Source organism: Aphanomyces invadans (assembly GCF_000520115.1).
Source record: "Aphanomyces invadans strain NJM9701 unplaced genomic scaffold supercont1.26, whole genome shotgun sequence".
Taxonomy (NCBI): domain Eukaryota; phylum Oomycota; class Saprolegniomycetes; order Saprolegniales; family Verrucalvaceae; genus Aphanomyces; species Aphanomyces invadans.
In genome coordinates this window covers 227,663-250,899 of record NW_008580171.1, presented here as the reverse complement: position 1 = coordinate 250,899, position 23,237 = coordinate 227,663, and the positions used below count along the sequence as shown (strand labels likewise).

The following is a 23,237-nucleotide window of genomic DNA, read 5'->3' as shown; positions in this document are numbered from 1 at the left end:
CCCATCACTCTATTCCTTGGCCGATCCATCATCCTCGTGCCAAAGATAGACGTGCTCGTTACATGGAGCGCATTTCAAGTGAGCACGACTGGCATTGCGATGCCAGTGCTGACGACCGGCAGGTTCGGTGCTTCGACCAAGGAAGACAACACAATGAAGCGGAAGCACACGGATCGAACAAAACCCGCGCCTGCAGCGTCTCGCCGCGGCAATCCGCACGTTGGTCTTTGGGCAAAGCCGCGCGACCCATCGCCGCGGGGGGCGGCCGACGACAACTTAATGGAGTTTGGTACGACTCGGACGGCGGCATTCCATTCTCATGGCGGGGTCCTGTAGCGTGGCAGACCCGACGGTTGAACTCGACCAAAACCAAGGCGTTGGCGCCGCCGCTTTCGTCTGCGCGACGGAGACGGACAGAGCCAGAGGATGAAGACATGCTTGGTATCATCGAGGCGTATACAAAGATGGTCCTGGAACGGACAGAGTGCATCCAAGAGGTGGCACAGAAGCGCTTTCTCCCGCACTCCAAGAAACGACCTCCGACAGCCCAGCAACGCGTGTATATGCCGACCAGTCGCATTCGACGTGCGGTGCAGTCTGCTGGCACACAGCGCCCGGTGTCTGCCCAGCCGTCCTTGATGCGCATTCGGGTACTCAACACCGTCCCCAACATGGCTCCGCCCCCCGCGGATTCTGTCCACCACACGCTCGCGCCAGCCATCGACAAAGCTGCGACCACGTCGATTCGACATGGAGTACCACCGCGAGTGCTACCTCCTCGATGCATGTCTGCTACGCCTAGACGGAAAGTCGACGCCGCCATGCCGCGGCCACAAAGCGCCCACCCTCGGTCGACCAGCACAGCGCCGACTGCCCCATTCAACAAACCGACCGTCGAGTTGGCCGAGAACGGCAAGGTGAAGCTGACCGTCCACATGGCCCATATCCGCATGGAAAATAACGACGAGGACGTCGACGAGGGAGACGATGGTGGCGGCAATGCGGACGGCTGACATCACCCTTGGCCTGTGGTCGAGTCTGGCGACAGTCGCATTTTGTACATAAACCCATCATAGCTTTGATTCCAGCCTTGACAGCTCTGGGGCAGGGCAAGAAGCTACCTCACATCATACTGTCCACTCGTCCTCGTGACGCTGCTTGGCACGTAGCTTCTGCGCAGCTTCATAGCGACAAGTCGTGGCATCGGCTCGAATCCAGGCGAACTCAAGGCAGCCGGCGCCCGCAATGCATGTGCTCGAGGAAGAGCCCGAGCATGGCCGTCGGTTGAGTGGAATATCATAGTATACACATTGAATCGGACGTAGTGGCTACTGCATGGTGAAGCCCGTAATCTCCATGTTGATCACCAGGGTGAGGTACGCCGCCATCTCTTCCTTCGAGTTGTACAGCGGAAGATCCATGCGGTTGAAGCACGTGTGGGCTTTTGGGTACAGCCCCGTGGGGGGTATGCCTCGACCGACCATTTGAATCCCAAACCGTCGCACGCGCCCGTCGTTGCTCAAGAGTCCCTACGCCACACGCGTCATGTTGAATGGACGGCTGGGAAGGGTCGCACCTTGAAGCCCTCGACCGGAACTCGCGACGTCCCCGTCACAAACTGCAGCAGGCGCGCGCGCTGATCCTGCGTGAATTCGCCCACGATGGTCCAGAACCACTCAATCACCTTGTGCTCGGCCTTGGACGGATGGTCAAAGTCGAGATATTTGATGTCGCTGTGGCGCTTCCAGTCGGCCATATCGATTTTGGGGACACCGCAAATGAGCAACTCCAGTTCTTGGTAGTCGAACGCGGCGAGAAGATTGCGAGGAATGACGTCGAAGAGGCCCTTGAGCAGCGCCGCCACTTGCTCATGAACAGAATCAAACATGTGATACTTGAGCAGCGCAAGCAAGTACTCTTCCTTGTTTTCGTCCGTGACTGGGATCGACGCGCCGTCCGGCACGAGCTCCGTCGGCGCGCGCGGCTTGCCGTTGGCATCAAACGACTGGACGGTGAAATCCAAGCACAAGTTGTCCACGTTCGAGTTGTCGCGCAGCCAGTTGGCATTTTTGCACAATTCTTCGTCTACGTCGTACCGGTCAGCGGTGCTGCGGCCGCGCCACTACCAAGTCGATCGCACGCACCCAAAAACTCCAAATCGCTGAACGAAATGGGCACACCAAGGATGTGCTTGAGCAGCGGCAGCGAAAAATGCACCGTCAAGAGCTGCCCTTCCAACAAACACTTGGCAATCAACCGCCCGATAAACTCAAAGCACTTCAAATGATCTGGTTTCAGCTGCGCCGAGTTGGTGTTGATCCAATACCTAGCCATTCCCGTCACACGTCGGTACGGACATGGACGCCACACGTGCCCGGCGTTTTCGACGTGGCTCGACTGAAAGAGCCCATACGACCCATCAAACAACCGTTCGCAGAGCAAGAGCACCCACTCGCGAAGCAGCCCTCCTGCGTCCAGCCCTACCATCCACCACCGCCATGAACGTCACAGCAACATCCACAGCAACGACCCCACCAGGTTCGTCGATGAATTCAATGCGAAGGCGCTGGCGAATGTCTGCGGCCGGGATTAGCATGAGCAAGTGCATCGATTCTTCCAAAACGGCGTCGCGCCGGATTTCTAACCAGAAAAAATATAAACAGCGTGACCAGGGACTCCACCTGGCCGGCAGACGCACTCAAGAGCAAATGGCCTTCTTCCCACGGCACCGCGACCTTGTCGAGCTCTTGCAAAAACCACCGCACCTTGTGTCGAAATGGCAGCGCCGCGACGCTCTCGAAATCTATCACCGATGACGCCCGAGGAAACTCGTCCGTGTCGATCACTAGCGCTTCCGACATGCGAATCGTGTCGGCTGGCACCCATGACACGTTGCCCAAGTCGTCCGTGTTTCGTACAAACCTGTGAAGTGCCATGGCGACAAACACGCATGAGAAGCGAGCCACACCACGAGCCATCACTCGAGTCAATCGACTTGGACTGGAGTCCAATGGCTTTGAGGAATCTCCACAAGGAATAAGGCAGAAAACCACATGCATACACCGGTCGTGGTGTGCCACCTCACGACATCGCAACCCATGTAGATGGCGTACCCGACAGAATCCTGCGCCATGAGCGATGACGTTTCCGATTTGTCAGTCCGCTTGGTGATCTTTGCCGTCCGGCCTTTGCTGGCGCCGCGTTGGCGCGCCGCTGCCATCGGCGTAAGCATGAGCTCTGTCTCGACGGTCGATTCCGTGTGGGACGAGAACGAAGTGCGCGCGTGCATGTCAAAGAGGTACTCTTCCGGGGGTGGAACCACGAGGGGGCTGGCACTCGTGAGGATGCTGACGCGGGGCTTGCAGTCCTCCACACGCACCTAAAGTAGAACGCTGAGATGAGATCCACGGTGAAGGCACAGTACCCATCGCATTTGGCCGTCTTCGCCCTTTTCGCGCTTCCACATATTCCTTCGTCGTGCACCGCGCTGCCGCTGGTTCAAGTGCACATTCTCTTGCATCTCGTTCAACCGACGAACTTGGAAAGATCGCTGGCGAGCAGCTTGGAGAGGGTCCAAAGGAGCGTCGTGGTCTCCGAAGTGATATCGCGGCGTGCCCACCGCCTGCTCCAGGATGACTACAACGACGACAATGAGACCAGAGCGTGAATGGAACACTCGCCAGACGTTGAGGTGTGCCACAAAGAAGACATTCATGCTTGGCGGGGTGATTGTCGTGGTAACAGACAGAGCACTGCCACTCGGACTCGCCGGCTTCGAGGAAGCTATAAGCAACACCATCGGTCAGTCACATGTTGGTGGGATGATCGAGTCGCTCAACCCCGACCTGTCGATGAGGGAGTGACGTTGCATGTTGTTGTTCATGTTGTCCGTCTCCAAGTATCTCGCGATGCGGCGTTGGTGGTAGCAATACGCGAGGAGACTTAGCACGCCAACGAACACCATCGCTCCGAGGAAGATGTACACGTACACGGCGAGACCTGGAGACACAATCCGATGGTGCGTGGTTCAGTCAGCAGAGAGAGAGAGAGAATCGCACGTACTCCCATCGAACGACGACCCGCCTTGCAAGTACCGACGCAGCCGAGTCGAAGGTTCCATCGCAAGTTCCATCTGCCGCGGCGCAGTCCCTCTTCAAGTGTAACGCTGCTGAGCCCAATCTGGAGGTGGTTTCTTTAAGATTCCGAAATATTATAATATTTCCGATTGGACTGTCAAAAAATAAGACGGTCGTTGCAATAATAAATGAAAAATATTCTAACTGATGGCGACTTTGTTATTTGTCACCCCTGCGACATTCTTACCCTCGAAGTCAGCTGCAGACTCAAGCATACACATGACACCCTCATCCACCTTGCCAACCGAGCTCTATATACGAGGAACTGACATCGTAGTGTGGGTCCTGTTTGTTGGAGACACCTTCACACGAAGCGAGCAATGCAATGTTATTTGTACCAGGACGGCAAATATCAAAATATACGATCTACCCATAATATTTCGCAGTGCAACGCCGTTACTCGTGCAATCTCTCCCGACACTGGACTTCGCTGCAGTCCAGTGGCGGACCATGCAAAGCACCAGCGGACCCCCACGGGCTTCTTACACATACTGCTACTTGCCAAGCAGAGAGAAATGGGCAACAGTCGAGCAACTTCGTTGTCGCGAAGTCGATCCAGCACTGAAGTTCAAGCCGACCTGACGAGCATTTTTTCGACAATCGGTTTGTAGCGTCTCGATCGCGCTACGACAGTCCCACTCTTTGCCTCGACAGCAACAGCGACCGGTGCAGCTCTACCTCTTCGTGGCGAGTACTACGTAGTTTTGTTCATATCTCGAGCGGAACTATCTAGTCCCACCTACAAACCCAGGCAGCTCGTTCTAACCTTCATCTGCATGGATACTAGTACTGTAGTAGTAACAACTAGTACTTCGCAATGTAATGTGCCCTTACTGTATTAGTCCATGAGTACTCGCGCCTTGTGGACTACTATTAGTAGTAGTAGTACATGGCCTACTGTTCCGGATACGGATAATGGTGTATCTGTTCAAGTGGCTTGGACGACATGGAGACGCCGAATGCAAAGATGTCGGCACCTGTGTTCGCCCAGGCCGTCGAAGAGATGAGTGAGGCCGATGTGTACGAGCTAATGTATCACATGAAGACGTTCTGCGAAGTCAAGCCGGAAGAAGCGGCGCAAATGCTGAATGAACACGTCGAGTTTGCCCGAGCTTTGGCCCAGATCCAACTCCGACTGAATATGAACCGAGACGACGCACCATCGGCTGTGCGACAAGAGAACGCGTCGAAAGGACTTAACCTTGACCCTGAACATCAGAAACTGCTGGAGGAAGTGCAAAACCTCGCGCCAGAAGTTATCCAAGGTCTGCCCTTTGCCCAGCGCAAGCAAATCATGGAGCTTCGAGAAGCAATGGGTCTCCCCCCAGTCTAGCATCACATGTCGTTCGTCCATTCAATAAGGTAGACTCATGTGTTCACATGCCCATTGCACCATGGAATGGCTCAACCAGCAGTGTGCATCCATTAAATACATGGTCTCCGCGCCCATTCCTTGACACGAAGACTTCGCTACTCGGCGCTATCCAACGACTTGATTGTGATGAGCGATGGGCGCCCGGTCCACTGGAGTTGCACCCCCAAAAGTGCACTTGAGAGACTTAAACCGCAGAGAAGAGCATCGTCCACTCGCACACGCAGTGCCAGTATGAGTGCAATGGGAAGATCCATGACGTTCTTCAGCTTGGCAAAGGTGGATATTTGACGACCGAGACGCATGTCGAGGGTAATGCCAAGCACAAGCGAGGCAAACCAGCACACGTGGCACCACCGACTCCACCGAACGGTGAGGACCGTCCTTCGCTTGCCTTGTCCTTCGTCGACTGTCACGTGGGTTGAGGGGAAGAATAACGAGATGTTCTCGAACAGGTACATGCACACAAACGTGAGGATTCGAGCTTTTCGGAGGAATCGCGTCACCGAACTCTTGTCCTTGACAGTAGGAAAGAGCATCCACATATCAATGAACCTAAAGAGTCGCATGGCTTTGCGGCAAGTTCCCATGAGAGATTCAAGCACCTTGAACATGCGGATGCTCTCGCTTGAGTCCGGGTTGACATGAAACCCGCGGTGGAGCGTAAGTTGCAAAGCTTTCGAAGCATATTGCAACAGACGGTACACCTTCGTGCGACCCTCTACACACCGACGATCAGTGCGTGCTCCAGGGATCTTTGCCCTTGCCTGTAGTAGACATCAGCCGCACGACGTCCGCGACTGCATGCTCAGTATGAATAACTTCCATTGTCGGCAAAAATGCTGCCTTCGTCAGGCAGATGGAAAGAGTTCTTCGCAATCAGTGTTGGGCCGGATATTTTTACAATTATCCGGATAGTGAATAAAATGTCGAAGGTTCTTCGAAATCTAAATCCCTCTATCATTTGAATTGAACCTAGCACCACACAAAGGAGCGATGGCGAGTGCACTTGCAGCGGCGCCTGCGCTGTCCAAGAACGCCAAGAGGCGGCTGAAGAAGAAGGCGGAGAAGCAACTGGAGTATCTCAATGCGACGAATGACGTTGCTACAACTGCATCCTCGTCGAGCGGCAAGGCAGACGCCCCTTCGTCGCCCACCGCAGCCCACGAACCTGCCGTATCCGTGGACGTGGAGTATGTGAGCAGCGACCTTGGGCTATCTGAAGACGACCCTGCATTCGATGAATTCTCCCGCGTGTTCCAGAGATTTATGAAAGCGGAGGAACTGTGCGGTCAAGTCGTTGCAGCCGCAGACGGGGACGACACCAACGAGAACGAAGGCGGTGAAGACGTAACAACCGTGGAGGAAGACATCGAACCCGTCAAGCAACTGGGACGCAAGGAGCGCAAAAAGGCAAAGCAGCTGAGCATTGCGGCGCTGAAGCAGATGGTGGTGTGTCCGGACGTCGTCGAAGCACACGACATCACGTCGGCCGACCCACCATTCCTGTGCTACTTGAAGGCGTATCGGAACACAGTCCCAGTGCCGCGTCATTGGTGCCACAAGCGAAAGTATTTGCAGGGAAAACGCGGGATTGAAAAGATTCCATTCGTCCTGCCGGACTTTATCGCAAACACGGGGATTGCCGAAGTGCGCGGCGCCGGCGTCGAAGCCGACCTGAACAAGAAGGGTGCAGCAAAGATGCGTGATCGCATGGCACCAAAACTCGGGCGCATTGACATCGACTACCAAGTGCTGCAAGATGCATTCTTCCGATACCAGACCAAACCGACGCTCACCAAACTCGGCGACTTGTACTACGAAGGCAAGGAATTTGAAGTGAAGCTCAAGACCAAGACCCCCGGCATCCTCAGCGACGACCTGAAGCGTGCGCTTGGGATGGTGGACGGGGTACCGCCGCCATGGCTGCTCAACGTGCAGCGGTATGGACCTCCTCCAGCATATCCGCATTTGAAGATTCCAGGGTTGAACGCTCCGATTCCGGAAGGCGCGTCGTTCGGGTATCATCCTGGTGGGTGGGGCAAACCGCCTGTCGACGAAAATGGCAATCCTGTGTATGGAGACGTGTTTGGAAAAGGCCAGACGCAGGCTATCGTTGTGGAGGAAGCCGTGAGCAAGGAACGATGGGGCGAGTTGGAACCCGTGGTCGAGGAAGAAGAGGACGACGAAGACGAGGAAGAAACCAAAGACGACGACGGCGTGATGGACTTGGACGACGAAGAAGATGTCCGTGGCGGACGACCTGGCCCTGGTGATTCGCTGGATTTGCGCAAGCAACCGCCCATGTCTTCCGAACACTCTGTGCCCCCGCCGCCACCCCCAACCACGTCTGGCCCGGCCAAGGAACTGTACACTGTGTTGGCCCAGACAGAGGTAAGCCGCTTTGAACCATCATGCAATAGCACCATGGCACGTTGTCCTCACCGCGGCATTTTGTGCGTTATAGACGGCAGTGGGGTCTTCGTCGATCTACGGTTCCACGCATGCCTACGTCGTGTCGCAGCCAACGGAGGATGGCGGGCTACATAGCGTCCAATCGACTAGTGGCGTGAACAGCGTGTCTACGAGCGGCATCGCCACGGACGATACGGAGGGCAAGCGCAAGCGCAAGCTTGAGAAGGCTCGGGACGAAAAGAGCTCGAAGAAGTACAAGGACTTTAAATTTTAAAATTGTGAACAAGGTGGGAGTTTCGATATGTCGTATTTCCGAGGGAATGTATGGCAATTGTGTGAATTTATCCGGAAAATGGTTTTTAAACCCAGGGAGTTGAATTCGAACGATTGTAGTGTGGATCTTGAAAAAGCGCGGGGTCGGCATGCAGTACACTGCCGCGCTCTCCGCGGCGCCACCCGAGACGAACAATATACGATCACTCATTCTAGAGAAGGAGAAGGAACTCCATGACATCAACGAGTATCGTATCCGCACTCTGGAAGGTCTCCTCAAGGAAAAGGTATGTCGACGTAGAAAGGAGAGGAGCATGACAACGTTTTCCAAGGAGCAAGCCATGCAGGGTTACAAGCAAAAGTTTTACAAACTCCAGGACGACTTCAAATACAACCTCAAGGTATGCGTCGAGAACATCAACGGAATGCATCCCGCGTCTTCATGGCCCGTTCCCTACAGCTCTTGGAAGGTCGTGACGAAGAACTCGCAATGTACGACAGCAACTTCGCCACACTGAAGATAGTCGTTCGAGATCGGTACACCACCCATACTTACATATATTGTTCATGATCGTCCTCGTACTTGCACATGCCTTCAGAGAGAGCGAAGTGAGTGAACTGAAGATTCAACTCGCAGACCTCCAAAACGACCTCAAGATGGAAAAGCAAAAGGGGAGCGAAGGAGACATGTACATGCAGCAAAAGCTTAAAGAAGTCCGCGGGGCAATGGAGTCAACTCGATGGAGTTATGACGAAGACATGCGAAAGGCCAAGGAAGAGATCGAGTCTCTGAAGCGGCGGCACGACCGGGAGCTTCGTGAAAAGGACGAAGATATCGAGAGCATTCGCCGCGAGCTCACAGTTACATTTGACGAGGTATGCGTACTGGATGAACTAAATTGTTGCCCCTGTGCCGACTCCCGCCCCCACAGGTGCTTCGACAACGCGAACAAGAGTTTCGCGCCGCACACGACGACGTCGGCGGCAAAGCGCGGGACTTGGAACTCAAGGTCAAGTCAATGGGACGGGAGAACGATACATTGAAGGAACGCAACCACGACCTGCGGCGAAAGGTTGACGAGTTGGTTGACCAGCTCGCCGAAAGCGACAAGGCCCAAAAAGCACTGCAGTGGGAAGTGGCAGATGTGCGGGCGTTGAAAGAAGCCAAGATCTCGGAACTCGAACAAGAAACGATCGAGTTGCAAACCGTCAAGCAAGCTCTTTTGGACGAGTATGAAGGCAAGATGGCCGACTTGTTGCAGTCGTTGCACGCCGTCGAGAAGGCATTCTTGGCTCAAAAGGCGCAGTTTGACGAAGACCTCAAGCGCGCGGTGCGCATGAAAGAGGACGAACTCAAGGCGCAGACAGCTAAAATGGAGGCGCGCATCGAGGTAAGCACATGTTGCGGCGATGGAATTCCTGGACCTTGGTTGATGGTGATGTTGGCCATGCATATGAATGCGTACCCATGGAGTAACATCTTCTCGTTACACTTGGCATGGGTGTTGTATCACTGGGCAATGTCGCCGCGCGCCGTTGTGCTCGATGCAAAGGAAGATGTTTTTCCTGGTTTCGCTTTACAATGCAATGAACATGGCGCATGGAAACATGCTTGTTCATGGAACCATGCGATGTGACGACGTAGACGGTCGTAAACAAGTTGCGAGTGGCGGACGAAACCTTGGAAAGGGTCCAGACAGAGTTCAAACAAGCCAAGGTACCAAACCCAAGAAAGCATATCGCGTGAATAGTATTCATGGTAAGAGCGTCATGGACGTAGTGGGAAGCGCAAGACCAGTTGCTGCAGCGAGAGCGAGACATGGAGCGCCTTGCGAGCGACCACCAAGATGCGCTTGAACAACGGGACTCGATATTGAAGGAGCTCAAGAACGAAATGTGGCAGCTCGAGGTGGATTTGAAGTCGTCCAAAGAGTCAGCAAGAGTGTCCGTCCAGCTCCTTCAAGACGGCAAGGACAAGGAAGCATCGTTGCGACGGGACCTGCAACAGGCCAACGAAACGATCGAAGAACTCAAGCGACAAGTGCACAGCACGAGCCTGAGTTTGGAAGTCAAGTTGCAAGGTATTCAAGAGCAATATGTGTTGCATTTTTCTTACAACTCGATAGAAGCCGAGCACGAGTGGATGGCGCAGCATAACGTTCGCATGCGCGAGCTTGCTGCTGGAAAAGAGCGATTGGTGGCTGAGAAACAAGTACAAATCCTCCCCGTGTGTTGCTGTGCGTTTCATCGAAGTGCTCTAGGCTACCGAAGACAGACTAAAGCATGCCGAAGCCGAGCTAACTCGACTGCGAGGGGAGCTGTACGCCCAAAAAGCAGTCGTCAAGGTCAACGAAGCGTTTCCATTGCCAAGTGTGCCGTCGGAAGTGTCGCCTATATGGAGTGAAGGAAGCAACGGGTCCAACTTGCTACCTCCTGCTGCGTTCTCCATGAAAACACCCACAAACTCCACTGCACCATCGCCAGCGCCATCACCGGCCCCCAACGATCCTAACGCCAGCCTTGTGGCAGAAAATGCCAAGCTCAAAGGTAATCTTCCGCTTCGTGTCTTGAAGTCGAACGACGTGGAGTTTCAATTAGGCATGATTCGAACCATGACAGAAGAGTTGATGAAGCAATCGGCGATGCCGTCGCCACCTCCTATCACTCCATCGCGTACGGACAAACACACATTACTCGCTTGCAAACTTGTCATGTGATCTGTAGAGAAGGACGATCCAGCTGCACAGCAAACGATCCGGCAGCTAGAAGGCCAGGTCCACGAGCTCCAACAGCGAGTGGAACTCGTCCAAAAGGAACTCCAAGTAGCCATTGACGAGAAAAACGCAGCTGTTGCCAAGTTGGAGCAAATTACCCACATCGACACCACCAACTCAACCGAAGAAAGTACGGCAGTGATCACCGGTCTTCGCAACCAGCTCCACGACGCTCTGGCTCAAGTTGATGTACTCAAGAACGAACGCAATTCCCTCATGGAATTGAGCAATCGACTGACGGCGGAAAACCGAAAGCTCCAGCTCGGCACGACCGCACCAGACAATTCGTTTGCGCTCAAGCAGCAGGTTTGACGAGGCACTCATTATATGGAGTTGCGTCACGAAAACGGTGCTGATACAGGAACTTCGGGTGGCAGAGCTTACCCAAGCGCTGGAAGAATCCAAACTGCACAACAAAGCGCTGAAGAAGGAACTACGGAGGTGGCTCAAGCGCGAAGACGCGAGTCCCAACAGCTCCATTGGCGGCGGTATCACTCTTTCCGATGCATCTGACAAGTTGATGTCGTTTCAAGCGGCCAAAGAACAAGTTTGTGCATCCACGAAAAAACTCCAATTGATGGCGGGGTTGACCCCATGTAGGTGGACCTTGCGCGAGCGAAACGAACTCCGAGCTTTACGGACACAACGGCGTCTGCCGTTGGTGCGGCAACCCAGACGTCCCACCACCTCACTCCGCCTCCGACCATGTCGGACGCCAGGCTCAAGCTCAAGCATGCCAAGGAAGTATTAGCTCTGGCTGGGAAAAAGGTGGACGTCGAGCCTGCTCAGGGACGCCCGCGTGCGCCTTCACACGTGCAGAGGTGATGAGCTTCCCGTCAAATGGAGTTGATCTGACAATGTGGCGCGTGCAGAGAGACCGACAGCCAGCGTAGCGTCATGTCCAAGTTGAAGGAGCTGCAGTCCAAGCGCGCCGAAATGGCCGAAGAGCGGAAAAAGGTTCGCAATTACAACATTCCGTCCTCGTGATGTGATCAGGACATCATGGCGACGTGTGAACACGACTGTTCAATGTACAAACAGACGCTGCTCCGCACCACTGCGTGGTTGGCGAATTCACGGCACAAGTATCGGTGGCTTAGCGGCGTTACCTTGGGCAGTCAACCTGAATAGAGATCGCGAAGGGCGAGAGGTCATGTTGACAGTGGGTGGCATGAGTCGTCGAAATCACGAAAGATTCGAGCTGGCTGAGGTGGGGTGGTGAATCAAGGGATGCCAGCAGATATCCTTGTCCTGCTACTGCCGGCCGCATCGTGCGGGGTTTCGTGGTCATGCTCCGGGTATGGTGGCACGAGAAAGCGTTAGCGACTCGAAATAAATCGGTGCTGAGTGGTGGTGCCATCCCTTCGAGACTTCCAAAGTGCTACGTGCTCCTTGACAGGCGACGTCATGTGCCTCCATCATGCGATGCACAAGTGTCGGTACGTCAAACAAGAGCATTGTTTCCACGACGAGTACATGCGCCAGTGCGGCAACTTTGAACAGGTGGCGTTCCTGGCTATTGCCGCTTGACCCGCTTATGCCGTCTCCGAAACATGCATCCTCTCCCAACAACGTACTGCGAACAGTTGCTTGATTGCACCGACCCTGCCGCGCATGCGTTCTTCGAGTCCTTCATCACCTGCATGCGTGACCCAGGCATCGTTTGCGTGTCACGGCCATGCTTTTGAACCTTCCTCGATCAAGTTTGCACCTTGCAGTCGCACGTACCATCGGAGAGCGCGCGGATGTCGAAACTCATCACCTCGAGCGTGCTTATCGTTTGATTTCTGAAGCGATGCCTGCAGTGTTGAAGACGCAGCCGTGTGTGCGGCTGAACTGCTGAGCCTTCAGACCACGCACAGCAGCATACGATGCAATTGTTCGAGGTGCGGCTCGTCGAGTAAGCAGCCAGACGAGTTCACTGTCGGTACATGCCTGCAGCTCAAGTGGCACGAACTTGGCAATACCGCCCATGGTTTGGACGTGTGGAAGGCACACGACGACAAACTGAAGTACGCGAGGAGTCGTCATATTCACGGGGGATGCTGTCTATAAGAAATAGTCGGGAGTTCGCCGACTCACATGCGGCTCACCGCGGCGTGGCGCTGGGTCAAATTGCAAGCTGCACATCGACATGGATGAGCTCGAGAAGGAAGACAGGAGCGTACGTACAAGGTATACTGCATCTGCTCGTCGATCTCCATGATGGCCGCTTCGTTGCCACAGCGATAGCAGTAGTTGGGCGCCGAGAAAATGGTGACGACGTTCATTTTGTGCGACCAGTTGTACCCCTGAGCCATCCACGGTCGTCAGATCGGTGGCGAGACGGAACGTCAACGGACCTCCATGACGAGTTGGTGTGCGCGGGAAACCAGCGTGAGGCCGTTCGCATGGTTGAATTGGTCGGAAATGTCCTGACCAAAAGTGTATCCGGCCCCGCGGGGCGAAATGCCCCACCCCGATCGGTCGTCCGGGTCGCTCCACAACAGATCGCACATTGGCCCCTCGTGCGGCACTTCTTGCACCCGGTCCAGAGCGCGAATGTGGTCCAACGTGTCGATCGAAGGAGACAGCCCGCCATGCAAGCAAAAGATCTGCGTGAAGATGAGATGGCGAAAAGTCGGGAGCCATCAAGAAGACTGTTCTCTGACCTGGTTCTCGACAACCGCCGTCAATGGTAAATAGTCAAACACTTCCGTGAACTGACGCCACACGTTCGGCGTGCCGTACTTGCGCAAGCACTCATCGTAGAACCCATACACTTGTGTGATCTGCCGACTCTCGTGGTTCCCACGAAGGATGAAAACGCGGTCCTTGTACCGGACTTTGAGAGCCACAAGCAACGTCACCGTCTCCACGGAATAGTACCCTCGGTCAACGTAGTCTCCCATAAACAAGTAGTTTGTGTCGGGAGCATGACCTCCGATGCGAAACAACTCCATGAGGTCGTGGAATTGGCCGTGGACGTCGCCGCAGACCGTGACAGGGCATCGAACCGGCTGAACGTTCGACTCGTTCCGCAATACTTCCTTGGCACGGGCACAAAGACGGACAACCTCTGGTTCACTGAGTGGCTGGCACGTGAGCAGCTTCTCACACCACGCATCAAGCGTCCCGACGTCCAAGTCCCCTAGAGACATCGTCGCGCCGCCAACGCTTCCACTCATGTCGAAGTTTTCTGCGGCGGAGGCTCAATCAAGTCCGATTAAGTTTGGATCGCCAAGCTGCATTTATTTGAGCACATGCCCATCGATTTGTCCAACTAAGTCCGGATTGTCCCTATTGTCCCACAATTTTTGGTAATTTTTTCGGCATTTCCGAATTTTGGCAAATTTGTGAAAATGCTCTATCCGTTTGGGTCAGCAGATCATAGCAGCGGCATGCAGGTACTGGCCATGCTACTGAGGTCTCTCTGCTCCATCGACGTGTGCCGCTTCCGTCATAATGGGCTCCTGGGATTTCTGTCGCCAGATAAAGCTCGACTACCGCTCAGACACCCGTTGAACGTGTGGGCGGGCGAGCGAATTCCACGAGGGGGCGGTGGCCACTTGTCAACTTTGCCCCGCATGCTGTCTTGACTGAATTGAGCAATGGAAGACAATGGAAGGAAATGAGCAGGTCTTTCTTGTACCATCCTGCTCAAGGCATTCCATGTTTGTAGAAGCTCCACGCCTGACGATATTGCCCATAACACCTCGCAATCCAGTTGGCACGCAACGAGACTGTGAACACTGCGGGTGGTGTGACCGGTCTGGGATCGAGCTCACACCGCGTCGCTTCGTAGAATTTCATAGAGGATATGTCTCGCACGGCATTCCAGCACCAAGTGGCGAGAGGTTGCTGCCGATGAAGGTAGACTGGCACACTCGAGGTGCCAGGATGGTTCTGCAGACAAATCCGTCAATTGCATTTCAATTTGAATTGAGTAATCGATTCGAGTGAACTTGGCGATGGAGTCATTACGCCAGAACCGACAGGATGGCTATGATTATCATTGATCGTGTCATGGACGCTGACGAATATGGAGGTAGGGCCAGCTCCAGTTGAAGGGTTGACTGGGGATGGAGCAGTCGGAGAAGCCCGGGGTCGCCTGTGGGGGCTGCGAGACGGAATTGCTTGACAAGCGTCGAGATCCCTTCACGTTGAAGGAATGGGCAACACAGTCTGTATCAGGGTAAGTGCACATTTCACACACTTGGGCAAGGAGCTTCCATCGGCACCCGTGGTCACCAAGACATCGCTTCGTCCCTCCACGAGAGTTTCCAATCGTACCGATGACGGAAGTGCCATGGATTTCGCTGCAGAGCGCGGACACTTGGAAGATGCCTCCATCGCCGTCGCTCGGAAGGGTGTACGCCGGAGGCCATGGGCAAGGTGGCACGGTCACTTGGAAGTCGTTCGGTGTTTGTATGCGAAGCGAGGGATGAACAGAGCTGGTGATGGATGGGGCATGCGAGCGCAATTCCTTGAACGGGGTTGCCACTGGCATGATAAACACTGCGAGGAGAAATGACATTCGTTCGCTGTGATGGACATTGCAGCCACGAGTGTCCGAGTAATGCATTGGCATTGCAACGAAGACAGGTCGACGTCCGCCATGGACTGCATGACTGGGGACGTGACCAAGGCTGAATTCCTGCGCCAAAACTTTACCGAGAGCTGCACGACGGCGGGCAATGTTAGTTTGCATGGACACTTGACGATGCTGAGGCATTTACGTGCCTCAAGGCAGCGCTGAGCCATAGGAACGACGAGATGCCGCCACGATTGTTGAGGAGGTCCCGATTCGGCATGGTGGCGACGATTTAACATTTTCTTTCGTTGGTTTTGCCTCGAACAAAGCGCTCGACGTAGTGTGGCCGTGTGAAGATTCCAGAATGGCCATCACGTTCACGCAAACGTCGCCGCAGGTGAAGCACGCTACCTGGGGATCACGCGGTGACTGTACACTGACCAGAGCACCCCCTGCACAGTCAAGGTGATGGAGATGGCAGCCATGCTGCCGTGGTTGCGATTTGTACTTCGACCTGCTCCCCAAGACACTCGAGCGCTGCTTACGGAGGGCACTTGCACGTGCTCCCGTGGCAGCAATACAAAGAAAACAATGCGTCTGACCTAAGCGTTGCTGTGGGCAACGAAACACAGCGACAAGCCCTCTGCCAAGTACCTCCCTGCCAACTTGACCTGACTCTGCTCGTTGCGGAGAAGTCTCGGAAGAAATCAAGTCGTACTTGGCAAGGATGGCGAGACAGTTGGGTAGATGGCGGCATGTGACTGTCCATGTGGGTGCAGCCCCACGAGGATGGACTCCCTCGACGAGAACGGCATACACAACCATGACAGCATGTATCTCCATGTCCCCCCCGTTGGATTGCACGTTGGGTTCGCTTCGAGGTCGTGACACTTGAGATTAAGCATGTAGGAAGGGTAGAATGAAGGCATTGTGGCACGGAAGCAGCGATCGATTACGGTTCAGTCTCTGGCCGTCCTAAATGGGCCAGGCCGGCCTTATCGCAGCTCCACGCCGAGTTCCTTGACCATGGCGTCTCGCACAACCACCTGCGTAAGAGTCGTTGAGGTGCCAGTGCAATGTGTCGCCAAGATAAACCTGGATGTCGTCGACTTCTTCGTTGGTCAAGTTGCGGTCCAGGTGGCGGTACGTGATGCGAAAGCACTTGCTGGAGCGCTGCGTCTTTGGGTGGGTGAACGCATCCACGAGTACGACCTGGACATGACCATGACGGACGACGCCAAGATCAATTGAAAGCCACCAGTCTACCTGTTCGACCATGTCCCCCGCGACATTGCGCACGACCTCAAACAAATTGTTCTCGTGAAACTCGGGCGGCAGCCAGAAGCTCACGTCCTTGTAGCAAGGCGGGTACTTGCTGTACGGTTTGAACTTGGAGATCACACCATCCTAACCACAATTTTGAACCTTCCCCGATCTCGGTACACGTACTTGGAATTGCGACAAGAAGCGCGCGTCTGTGGTCCAGAAGAGCCGAATGTCAGGGATGTCGAACAGGACCTGGCCACCACACGTTGAGTCACACGCATGACAGGATGGACGGCTGGAATGAATGCACGCACCATGGCCAGTCGCTCCAATCCGAGGCCAAATGCCCACCCGACTTCGTCGACGACGCCGCCGTGTTCGGCAATTTGGCGCTGCAGCACGCCACATCCCAGCACTTCGAGCCACTCGCCCTGCAATTGCACCACGTAGTGTGAAGCAAGACGACACGCAAACGCGTACTTCAAAGTAAATTTCAAGCTCGAGCGATGGATCCGTAAATGGAAAGTACGCGTCGACCCAGCGCATCTCGACCTTGCCGAAAATCGATTCGACCATGCCTTCTAGCGTCGTCTTGAGGTGCTCCTGGACAAGCGCGACGCGGGCATCGTACGGAATCGACCGGCTCAGCTGGACACATGTGTCAAACGATTGAATGGTACATGGGACGGGAGATGGTACCTCGGGGAAGAAGCGAAGTCCTTCCATCTGATGAAACACGGGGTAATGGCTCGCGTCGATCTCGTCGCGACGGTAGACGTCGCCAGCGACGAGGAAGTTTTTGATGCCCTGCTTCATCAACGGCACTTCGTGGCAACTCGTGTGAGTGCGAAGCAACGTCGTCGGGTTGAGGTAGTACGTGTCAGTTGGTCGGCGAGACACATGGTCCTCGGGGATCAGCATGTGGTCGAAGCAATCAGCAACCGAAACGACGGGCGACAGGTTGTCAAACAAGTGCATTTTGGGTTGGCTACACGCACGAGCATGATGGGAATCCGACTAATGAGGCGTTGGTTGCTTACCCATTTGCATGCAAGTCGTCAAAGTATGTCGCGATTTTCGTCTTGATGATGTTAAGCGGGTGGTTTGGTTGTCGATGCAAGTTCATTCCAACTTTCGAAGCAATCGCCTCGCTCACGTTGTTGTACGGGTCACCCGTAATGAGATCGGGGAATCCTACGATTGCACTCAGCTCCAGCTCAACCTCACTTCGAGCCGTACGGGAGCTAGCGGTCGAGAAAGCCGCATGAAGAAGAGGTCTCGTGCGCGGCGCTGCTGACAACGCACGGTGGAGCATTGTCACCGCGTCGTTGAATGGACAACGAATGGCGCGGTCCGGATACAGAGCTTTTTACCGGATAAGTTGAACTCCGCATTATCCGGATGATATTCACCGTGGTCGAAGATGATATTCACACTATTTCCAGATTATTCTGAGGGTTTTTTCAAAAAGGATCGCACTTGACAAATCGAAAAATAGGAGGAAATTCTCCAGCACACTATTTACAGTCAGAATCATGCGCATCCGGATAGTAGTCTCCACGACAGAAGTTGAAGCATATCCCACCGCCAAAGCAGCGGCGACGGCAGAGATGACGGACTTCCCCAAGGAAGTGCCGGTAACGAAAGGAGAGTACCGATTTTTGACTGGCCGTGGCGAGGGGGAGAAGCCTCGTTCGTGCTATGACTTTGCTGTCGTGACCAAGCGGCTAAAAGGACTCGATTCGGAGAAGGTAGCAGTGCAAACGACAATTGTCGATCCACTCGTGGCTCAGGGTAATAAGCACCCCTTGCGTCTATGACTCGAATGCACAAGCGTCTTGGTAGGTTTGTGGGTGGACGTGATTGAAGGCACGGACTCGACGTACTACATCGTCCTCGTCCGCGCGCCAGATGCGCTGGTGCTCCATTTTGCCAAAGATTTGAAACTTCAGATGTGGATGCGGTGTGGAAACGCGCGGGAACTGGACGACATCCTTGTCAACGATCCTTCTGACGTCGATCCAGCCGACCGCATCCAAGCGATTGAGTACATCATCCGCGCCCGCGCCAACATCACGAAGAAGGCCGTGCCGCTCATCCGCCACGTGTTCCCCGTCCAGGACGAAGCAGAAACGTCCGCATTGATGCGCAAGTACATTCGAAGCTGCGGTCGTCTCGACGCCGAGCAGTTCAGTGCGCATGTGAAGACGTATTTTGGGGAGCGTGTCGCGTACTACTTCTGCTTTCTCGACTGCTACAACCAGAGCTTGATTCCGATCGCGATCGTGGGGGTAGTCTTCACGCTGTCACGTCCGTATTTAGGTTCGTGCCGGTCCCTCTGAGGTCGTGTTTGACATGAAGTTGCGCAGGCACGGCCATGTACATGCAGCTTTTGGTCGTGTGGGGCTTTTTCGTGTCGGTGATTTGGAGTTTTTGGTTTCTCAAGCGGTGGCGGCGCCACAACAGCGCGCTCAACTTTGCGTGGAAAAACGACCTGCATACCAAGTTCCTGCTGTATCCGAACCCGAACTTTCAAGGCTCGGAGCGGTACAACCCAGTCACAAACAAGATGGAAGTTGTTTACGCGTGGTGGAAGCGCATCCCCGTGTACGTGTTTGTCACGATCTTCATGGTAGTGCAGATCGCGATCATGATGCTGTTCATCGCGGCCTGGATCACGACGTACGAAACATTTCAGATTCGATTCCCCGACACGGGATTCGGCGGGGTCCAGTGGTTTTGTGTCCTCGGGGGCGGGATCGTGTTTGGCCTGTTTGTGGATGTGGTGCAGTGGGAGCTGGTGGTCAAGACAATGGCCCATCTGTGTACACAATGGGAAAATTGGCGCACCACCGAGCAGTTTGAGCGCAGCTTGATTCGGAAGCTGTTCTTCATGGACTTTCTCAACATTTACACGTGGTTCTTCCTCCTCGCGTTCGTGTACGTGGTGCCAGGTGCGTGACAAGGACGCGATCGAATCTGTTCGCTTTTGGAGTTGTGTGGACGTGCTGGTGGTGACTCTGGTCGGCTCAAGTCGTCGGTGGCTCACACAGGCGCCCTGTGGTGCATCCGAATAGGGGCGGGAGATACCATCACCAACGCCCTCAACTCGGTTCTGTTTCAAGATGAACCAAACTGCTGCTTTGGCCCGTACTTGGACAAATGGTCCAAACTGTGCACGTCGTGCCCGCCGCCATGGCATCGTCTTCCCCACGGCGGCAGCTTGACACAGTGCAATCCTTGCAAAGGGTATACCTCGATCGCATCTTTGCATTGACCCTTGACGACGTTATGCACAACAGGTACGTCACGTTCGACATGAAGCATTTGAACTTGGAATCGCTGTTCGTGACGCCGGTCGTGGTGGCGCAACTGCTGAACCTGCTCATTCAGCTGCTCGTCCCATGGGCCCTTCGCCGACGCCACGTCGCGCTGCGCAAGCGCACCGACCAACAAGCGCTCGCGATGCTCACCACACAAGACGCCCGCAAGCGCGATGCCGCAATCCTTGGCACTCTCGAGTATGGCGAGTCGACAGCAGCCGACATCGTGGAGCCCACCACTGTTTCTACCGGGGTCCAGAAAACAACCCGGCTTGCGAGCGATTCAAAAGCCAAAGGACTCCAAGTCAACGTTCAAGCATGGGATGCGCTGCATCGTGTCGCGCGGGAAGTGCTGTTCCAGGGCAAGCAAGATCAGTACGATCCGTACGATGACTACCACACGGCGATGGTTCAGTACGGCTTTGTCGTCATGTTTTCGATGCTGTGGCCGCTCATGCCGCTGTGCTGTTTTTGTATCAACGCGCTCAAGTACCGCGCCGACGGGTACCGCCTGTGCACCAAGATGCAGCGCCCATTGCCCCAGAAAGCCGGCGGGATTGGCGAATGGTACACGATGTTTGTCATTCTCGCGTGCATGGGTGTGATTGTGTACACGGGGCTCGTATTTGTGTCGACGGGCGCGGTCGAGTTTTTCGTGCCGCAATGCGTCGCCAAGATCAAGCTCGACTCGTTTCGGTTTGGTCCGTCGTTTGAGTGCTTTGACATGAGCACACGCCTCGTCATGATCCTCGTGTCGGAAAATGTGCTGTTTGTTGGCGCATGGCTCTTTTGGAACTCGTGGCGCAGTTTGCCCAAGTCGCTGGAAGATCGACTGGGCGCCGCCGAGGCGTCGTTCAAGTGGGCGCTGTATACCGACCGCGAAAAGACCGGCGCAACTCCAGCGAAACACCACACGACCCCGAGATCCACCAAGCCCCTTCGCGGACCGACCGAAGCATCCCCACTGATTGAAAAGACACACAAGGACCTCGCGAGGAAGTGGGACCCGTAGCTCATCGCGGGGTAGTTCATGCCATGTAGGATATTTGATTCCCCACACTTTGCAAAGATATACACCACCGTCCACTGCGATGAGAAAACGTGCTTGCCATGTCTTGCAGAGTGGAGCAGGTCGGCCATCGTTTTTTTACTGGAAACCATATTCCAAAGCAGAGTCCAGATTGATTCATCCACATAAACACTTCGCCCTCGCAGTTGGCGGTGGAGCATTGCGCCGTGAGCGGCAGTGCCAGCAACACGTGCAAATGGAAAAGCAAACCAGCACAATGCATCCCGCGATCCCAATTAGCATCGGCGCCAAGCCTTCGTTGAAAAAGCACGACTCGCCGCACAGTCGCTCGTACCGGCACTGACACTTCGACGGGATGTAGTTGCCACTGAATTGATCGGCACACCGCACGCTGTACTTGGGGTCGTTGTGTGGACAGCAGCACGTCACGTCCCTGGCACACACAATCGTCAAGTGGCACTTGACGTAGCAATCGGGTCGCGCACGCACCCGCTACGGCACACAAAACCTTCGTTCATGTCAACCGACCCGCCCAAGTCGAACACGTTGGGGCATGTGGAGTAGTTGGCACAGGCGGCGCATGCAGCGGTGTGGAACGGCGGGGGATCTTGGTTGGCGTACGCGGGCGGGAGCGTGCCGACGTAGACAAAGCACACAATCACTCCAACCGTCAGCGCGACGAGGATGGCCTTGTTCCAAAGGGGGATAGCCATGGCTGCGGAAGATTTTATGGACGTTGCCGTCCCGTGAAAAGGTGGCTAAGTATAGCTCGTACTAGTTCGTGGCCGGTGACTGCCAACTGCCACAGTCATGGTGGCCAGACCAGAGTCAAGGGCACATGTCATCGCCACCTTGTCTCGCCTAAGAAGACAAAGGAAGAACGGGTCTGCGTCATGTTAGGTCTGTCGCTCGCGGGAGTCCCTCGAGCCCACCACGAACAAGTAAACGACTGCTTGTTGAAGCCATCTCGATCCGACCGCGGCTAGGATACAACTCATCTCCGTCCACCGAAAAATCTTTCGAGTGTAATCGTTCTTCGTGCGTCAACGTCGACATGGTCGACCCACGCCGCGTAAAGCAGCAGAGTTTTTGGTTTTGCCCCACCACCATTTGCAACGATTTCATTGCTTCACGGAGCGACAAATTTGGATTCACCGCCGATGATGCCCACAGCATTCCGCATCGGCCGATGCTACCGAAACATGAAAGGCGCTTGGCGCTCGTACTTCTAATCAAACGAGCATGCACGGTCATGCAGAATCACGCCGACTGTATTGTGCAAGTTGCAAACTTGATGTAGGGGGGAATTATGGCTCGTCGCCTCTGCGGAGCGTGGAACTCGTTGCAAACCAACCGATCTTACTTCCGACCAGCTAGCTTAGCGACTGCCGACCGCATGGACGTCGATTCCGTGTGTCGATATCGAGGATGGTGCGTCGGCACTCCCTTGTTGGGGCGGACGTGCTGCCCACGCGAATCCGAACGTTGTCAAGGCTCTCGACATGACCGTACCGCCAGACTGGATACCGAGTCACAGTATTCGCGAGTGCCGCGCCATTCAGGAGATAGAGTCATGCGATGTGCACTCGGCCCTCCACTGAAATTATTTGGCACCCTCTTCGTCGTGCCTGCTGCCGCCACCAAACAATCCGTGAGCAAACTCTCGGCTGATGAACGCTCCGTGCTGCCCGCACTGTTGAGCGAGTGGCCCAGGGTTTGGACCCTGCAGCCGCGGCGCAAGGTTTGTTGTCCCGCGTCACCAAAAGGCCGGCAGAGACGGAAAACGGCGCGCTCCAGCGGTAACTACATACGCTAACAAGCTCGCGATCGAAGGGGTCCGTCGCAACAACCCCGACACCACGTTCGCTCGTTTGCTCTCATGGCACCAACTGAATTCGAGAAGATCCTGGAGGATGTGCTCATCGAAGAAAGCCGAAGTGCCTTCCGCTCGGTCCCCGAGGCCAACTAAATCGTGATGGAGCGTCATGGCCTGGACCACTGGCAAGTGCGTCAATCTCGTGCGCAGCGTGGGCCTTCTCGGCCGTGAGTGCCCCTGTATCGTGACTGGAGAGCCCCTCGTCCTGCCGTCAACACGCAGTCTCCGTCGATGCTGGTCGAAACGGGCAGTTCGGTTG

The 23,237-nt window shown here is 55.0% G+C and overlaps 11 protein-coding genes across 17 annotated transcripts; 5 read left to right on the top strand and 6 right to left on the bottom strand.

The window, feature by feature from the left end:
• Positions 1–67: 67 nt before the first annotated feature.
• On the bottom strand, positions 68–4,184 carry H310_10418. 2 transcript variants are annotated; one of them, XM_008876804.1, is made up of 11 exons: positions 4,063–4,184; positions 3,846–3,999; positions 3,686–3,783; positions 3,425–3,636; positions 3,114–3,379; positions 2,699–2,922; positions 2,536–2,640; positions 2,375–2,480; positions 2,145–2,326; positions 1,577–2,085; positions 68–1,529 (listed from the first exon to the last, which is right to left on the bottom strand). In XM_008876804.1, the coding sequence occupies exons 1-11, from the start codon at positions 4,130–4,132 to the stop codon at positions 1,329–1,331; spliced, it is 2,127 nt and encodes a 708-aa protein (XP_008875026.1). In that variant the 5' UTR covers positions 4,133–4,184; the 3' UTR covers positions 68–1,328. The 2 variants fall into 2 exon arrangements, with proteins under 2 accessions (XP_008875026.1, XP_008875025.1); XM_008876803.1 differs by having other exon boundaries at positions 2,145–2,480.
• Positions 100–1,013, top strand: H310_10419 (hypothetical protein; the record flags this gene model as incomplete). Its single annotated transcript, XM_008876805.1, has 2 exons — positions 100–289; positions 337–1,013. The coding sequence occupies 2 exons, from the start codon at positions 100–102 to the stop codon at positions 1,011–1,013; spliced, it is 867 nt and encodes a 288-aa protein (XP_008875027.1).
• Positions 4,185–5,055: 871 nt separating the features above from the next.
• Positions 5,056–6,098, top strand: H310_10417 (hypothetical protein). Its single transcript, XM_008876802.1, has one exon. The coding sequence runs from the start codon at positions 5,083–5,085 to the stop codon at positions 5,467–5,469; it is 387 nt and encodes a 128-aa protein (XP_008875024.1). The 5' UTR covers positions 5,056–5,082; the 3' UTR covers positions 5,470–6,098.
• Positions 5,062–6,377, bottom strand: H310_10416. 2 transcript variants are annotated; one of them, XM_008876801.1, is made up of 3 exons: positions 6,276–6,377; positions 6,114–6,229; positions 5,062–6,063 (listed from the first exon to the last, which is right to left on the bottom strand). In XM_008876801.1, the coding sequence occupies exons 2-3, from the start codon at positions 6,194–6,196 to the stop codon at positions 5,607–5,609; spliced, it is 540 nt and encodes a 179-aa protein (XP_008875023.1). In that variant the 5' UTR covers positions 6,197–6,229; positions 6,276–6,377; the 3' UTR covers positions 5,062–5,606. The 2 variants fall into 2 exon arrangements, with proteins under 2 accessions (XP_008875023.1, XP_008875022.1); XM_008876800.1 differs by having other exon boundaries at positions 5,063–6,229.
• A 94-nt stretch (positions 6,378–6,471) lies between these two features.
• Positions 6,472–8,230, top strand: H310_10415 (hypothetical protein). The gene is made up of 2 exons (XM_008876799.1): positions 6,472–7,902; positions 7,976–8,230. Exons 1-2 carry the CDS (start codon positions 6,505–6,507, stop codon positions 8,195–8,197), a joined length of 1,620 nt encoding a protein of 539 aa, XP_008875021.1. The 5' UTR covers positions 6,472–6,504; the 3' UTR covers positions 8,198–8,230.
• Positions 8,231–8,323: 93 nt separating this feature from the next.
• Positions 8,324–12,244, top strand: H310_10414. 2 transcript variants are annotated; one of them, XM_008876797.1, is made up of 14 exons: positions 8,326–8,483; positions 8,529–8,597; positions 8,657–8,733; positions 8,796–9,072; positions 9,129–9,587; positions 9,842–9,913; positions 9,977–10,277; positions 10,323–10,408; positions 10,458–10,743; positions 10,795–10,869; positions 10,921–11,276; positions 11,332–11,517; positions 11,571–11,791; positions 11,843–12,244. In XM_008876797.1, the coding sequence occupies exons 1-14, from the start codon at positions 8,346–8,348 to the stop codon at positions 11,955–11,957; spliced, it is 2,718 nt and encodes a 905-aa protein (XP_008875019.1). In that variant the 5' UTR covers positions 8,326–8,345; the 3' UTR covers positions 11,958–12,244. The 2 variants fall into 2 exon arrangements, with proteins under 2 accessions (XP_008875020.1, XP_008875019.1); XM_008876798.1 differs by lacking the exons at positions 11,332–11,517; positions 11,571–11,791; positions 11,843–12,244 and having other exon boundaries at positions 8,324–8,483; positions 10,921–11,309.
• Positions 12,245–12,909: 665 nt separating this feature from the next.
• On the bottom strand, positions 12,910–14,170 carry H310_10413 (serine/threonine-protein phosphatase 2A catalytic subunit alpha isoform). 4 transcript variants are annotated; one of them, XM_008876794.1, is made up of 4 exons: positions 13,622–14,170; positions 13,313–13,564; positions 13,143–13,261; positions 12,910–13,092 (listed from the first exon to the last, which is right to left on the bottom strand). In XM_008876794.1, exons 1-4 carry the CDS (start codon positions 14,135–14,137, stop codon positions 13,020–13,022), a joined length of 960 nt encoding a protein of 319 aa, XP_008875016.1. In that variant the 5' UTR covers positions 14,138–14,170; the 3' UTR covers positions 12,910–13,019. The 4 variants fall into 4 exon arrangements, with proteins under 4 accessions (XP_008875016.1, XP_008875017.1, XP_008875015.1 ...); XM_008876795.1 differs by having other exon boundaries at positions 13,143–13,564; XM_008876793.1 differs by having other exon boundaries at positions 12,910–13,261.
• A 2,220-nt stretch (positions 14,171–16,390) lies between these two features.
• H310_10412 (phenylalanine-tRNA ligase) lies at positions 16,391–18,080 on the bottom strand. The gene is made up of 9 exons (XM_008876792.1): positions 17,989–18,080; positions 17,790–17,943; positions 17,449–17,737; positions 17,230–17,397; positions 17,064–17,180; positions 16,933–17,001; positions 16,750–16,890; positions 16,579–16,695; positions 16,391–16,529 (listed from the first exon to the last, which is right to left on the bottom strand). The coding sequence occupies exons 1-9, from the start codon at positions 18,062–18,064 to the stop codon at positions 16,479–16,481; spliced, it is 1,182 nt and encodes a 393-aa protein (XP_008875014.1). The 5' UTR covers positions 18,065–18,080; the 3' UTR covers positions 16,391–16,478.
• A 243-nt stretch (positions 18,081–18,323) lies between these two features.
• Positions 18,324–21,264, top strand: H310_10411 (hypothetical protein). Its single transcript, XM_008876791.1, has 5 exons — positions 18,324–18,543; positions 18,595–19,071; positions 19,119–19,703; positions 19,827–19,998; positions 20,052–21,264. Exons 1-5 carry the CDS (start codon positions 18,360–18,362, stop codon positions 21,082–21,084), a joined length of 2,451 nt encoding a protein of 816 aa, XP_008875013.1. The 5' UTR covers positions 18,324–18,359; the 3' UTR covers positions 21,085–21,264.
• H310_10410 (hypothetical protein) lies at positions 21,180–21,849 on the bottom strand. The gene is made up of 2 exons (XM_008876790.1): positions 21,592–21,849; positions 21,180–21,535 (listed from the first exon to the last, which is right to left on the bottom strand). Exons 1-2 carry the CDS (start codon positions 21,813–21,815, stop codon positions 21,259–21,261), a joined length of 501 nt encoding a protein of 166 aa, XP_008875012.1. The 5' UTR covers positions 21,816–21,849; the 3' UTR covers positions 21,180–21,258.
• Positions 21,850–21,889: 40 nt separating this feature from the next.
• On the bottom strand, positions 21,890–22,555 carry H310_10409 (hypothetical protein). The gene has a single exon (XM_008876789.1). It carries the CDS (start codon positions 22,354–22,356, stop codon positions 21,994–21,996), a length of 363 nt encoding a protein of 120 aa, XP_008875011.1. The 5' UTR covers positions 22,357–22,555; the 3' UTR covers positions 21,890–21,993.
• Between the last annotated feature and the right edge of the window lie 682 nt (positions 22,556–23,237).

Coding starts and splice junctions, on each gene's coding strand:
- H310_10418 (XM_008876803.1), bottom strand. CDS start 4,132: ATGGAACTTGCGATGGAACCTTCGACTCGGCTGCGTCGGTACTTGCAA. Junction 2,481..2,535: donor TGAATTCATCGACGAACCTG/GTGGGGTCGTTG, acceptor GGTGGATGGTAG/GGCTGGACGCAGGAGGGCTG. Junction 2,086..2,144: donor CAGCGATTTGGAGTTTTTGG/GTGCGTGCGATC, acceptor GGTACGACGTAG/ACGAAGAATTGTGCAAAAAT.
- H310_10417 (XM_008876802.1), top strand. CDS start 5,083: ATGGAGACGCCGAATGCAAAGATGTCGGCACCTGTGTTCGCCCAGGCC.
- H310_10416 (XM_008876800.1), bottom strand. CDS start 6,336: ATGGAAGTTATTCATACTGAGCATGCAGTCGCGGACGTCGTGCGGCTG. Junction 6,230..6,275: donor GCGGCTGATGTCTACTACAG/GCAAGGGCAAAG, acceptor GTCGGTGTGTAG/AGGGTCGCACGAAGGTGTAC.
- H310_10415 (XM_008876799.1), top strand. CDS start 6,505: ATGGCGAGTGCACTTGCAGCGGCGCCTGCGCTGTCCAAGAACGCCAAG. Junction 7,903..7,975: donor CTGTGTTGGCCCAGACAGAG/GTAAGCCGCTTT, acceptor TGTGCGTTATAG/ACGGCAGTGGGGTCTTCGTC.
- H310_10414 (XM_008876797.1), top strand. CDS start 8,346: ATGCAGTACACTGCCGCGCTCTCCGCGGCGCCACCCGAGACGAACAAT. Junction 8,484..8,528: donor AAGGTCTCCTCAAGGAAAAG/GTATGTCGACGT, acceptor ACGTTTTCCAAG/GAGCAAGCCATGCAGGGTTA. Junction 8,598..8,656: donor ACTTCAAATACAACCTCAAG/GTATGCGTCGAG, acceptor CGTTCCCTACAG/CTCTTGGAAGGTCGTGACGA.
- H310_10413 (XM_008876793.1), bottom strand. CDS start 14,137: ATGAGTGGAAGCGTTGGCGGCGCGACGATGTCTCTAGGGGACTTGGAC. Junction 13,565..13,621: donor CGGCGGTTGTCGAGAACCAG/GTCAGAGAACAG, acceptor ATCTTCACGCAG/ATCTTTTGCTTGCATGGCGG. Junction 13,262..13,312: donor CACACCAACTCGTCATGGAG/GTCCGTTGACGT, acceptor TGGATGGCTCAG/GGGTACAACTGGTCGCACAA.
- H310_10412 (XM_008876792.1), bottom strand. CDS start 18,064: ATGCTCCACCGTGCGTTGTCAGCAGCGCCGCGCACGAGACCTCTTCTT. Junction 17,181..17,229: donor AGCTTGAAATTTACTTTGAA/GTACGCGTTTGC, acceptor GTGCAATTGCAG/GGCGAGTGGCTCGAAGTGCT. Junction 16,696..16,749: donor CGGGGGACATGGTCGAACAG/GTAGACTGGTGG, acceptor GGTCATGTCCAG/GTCGTACTCGTGGATGCGTT.
- H310_10411 (XM_008876791.1), top strand. CDS start 18,360: ATGACGGACTTCCCCAAGGAAGTGCCGGTAACGAAAGGAGAGTACCGA. Junction 19,072..19,118: donor GCTGTCACGTCCGTATTTAG/GTTCGTGCCGGT, acceptor GAAGTTGCGCAG/GCACGGCCATGTACATGCAG. Junction 19,999..20,051: donor CAGTGCAATCCTTGCAAAGG/GTATACCTCGAT, acceptor TATGCACAACAG/GTACGTCACGTTCGACATGA.
- H310_10410 (XM_008876790.1), bottom strand. CDS start 21,815: ATGGCTATCCCCCTTTGGAACAAGGCCATCCTCGTCGCGCTGACGGTT. Junction 21,536..21,591: donor GGTTTTGTGTGCCGTAGCGG/GTGCGTGCGCGA, acceptor TGTGTGTGCCAG/GGACGTGACGTGCTGCTGTC.
- H310_10409 (XM_008876789.1), bottom strand. CDS start 22,356: ATGACCGTGCATGCTCGTTTGATTAGAAGTACGAGCGCCAAGCGCCTT.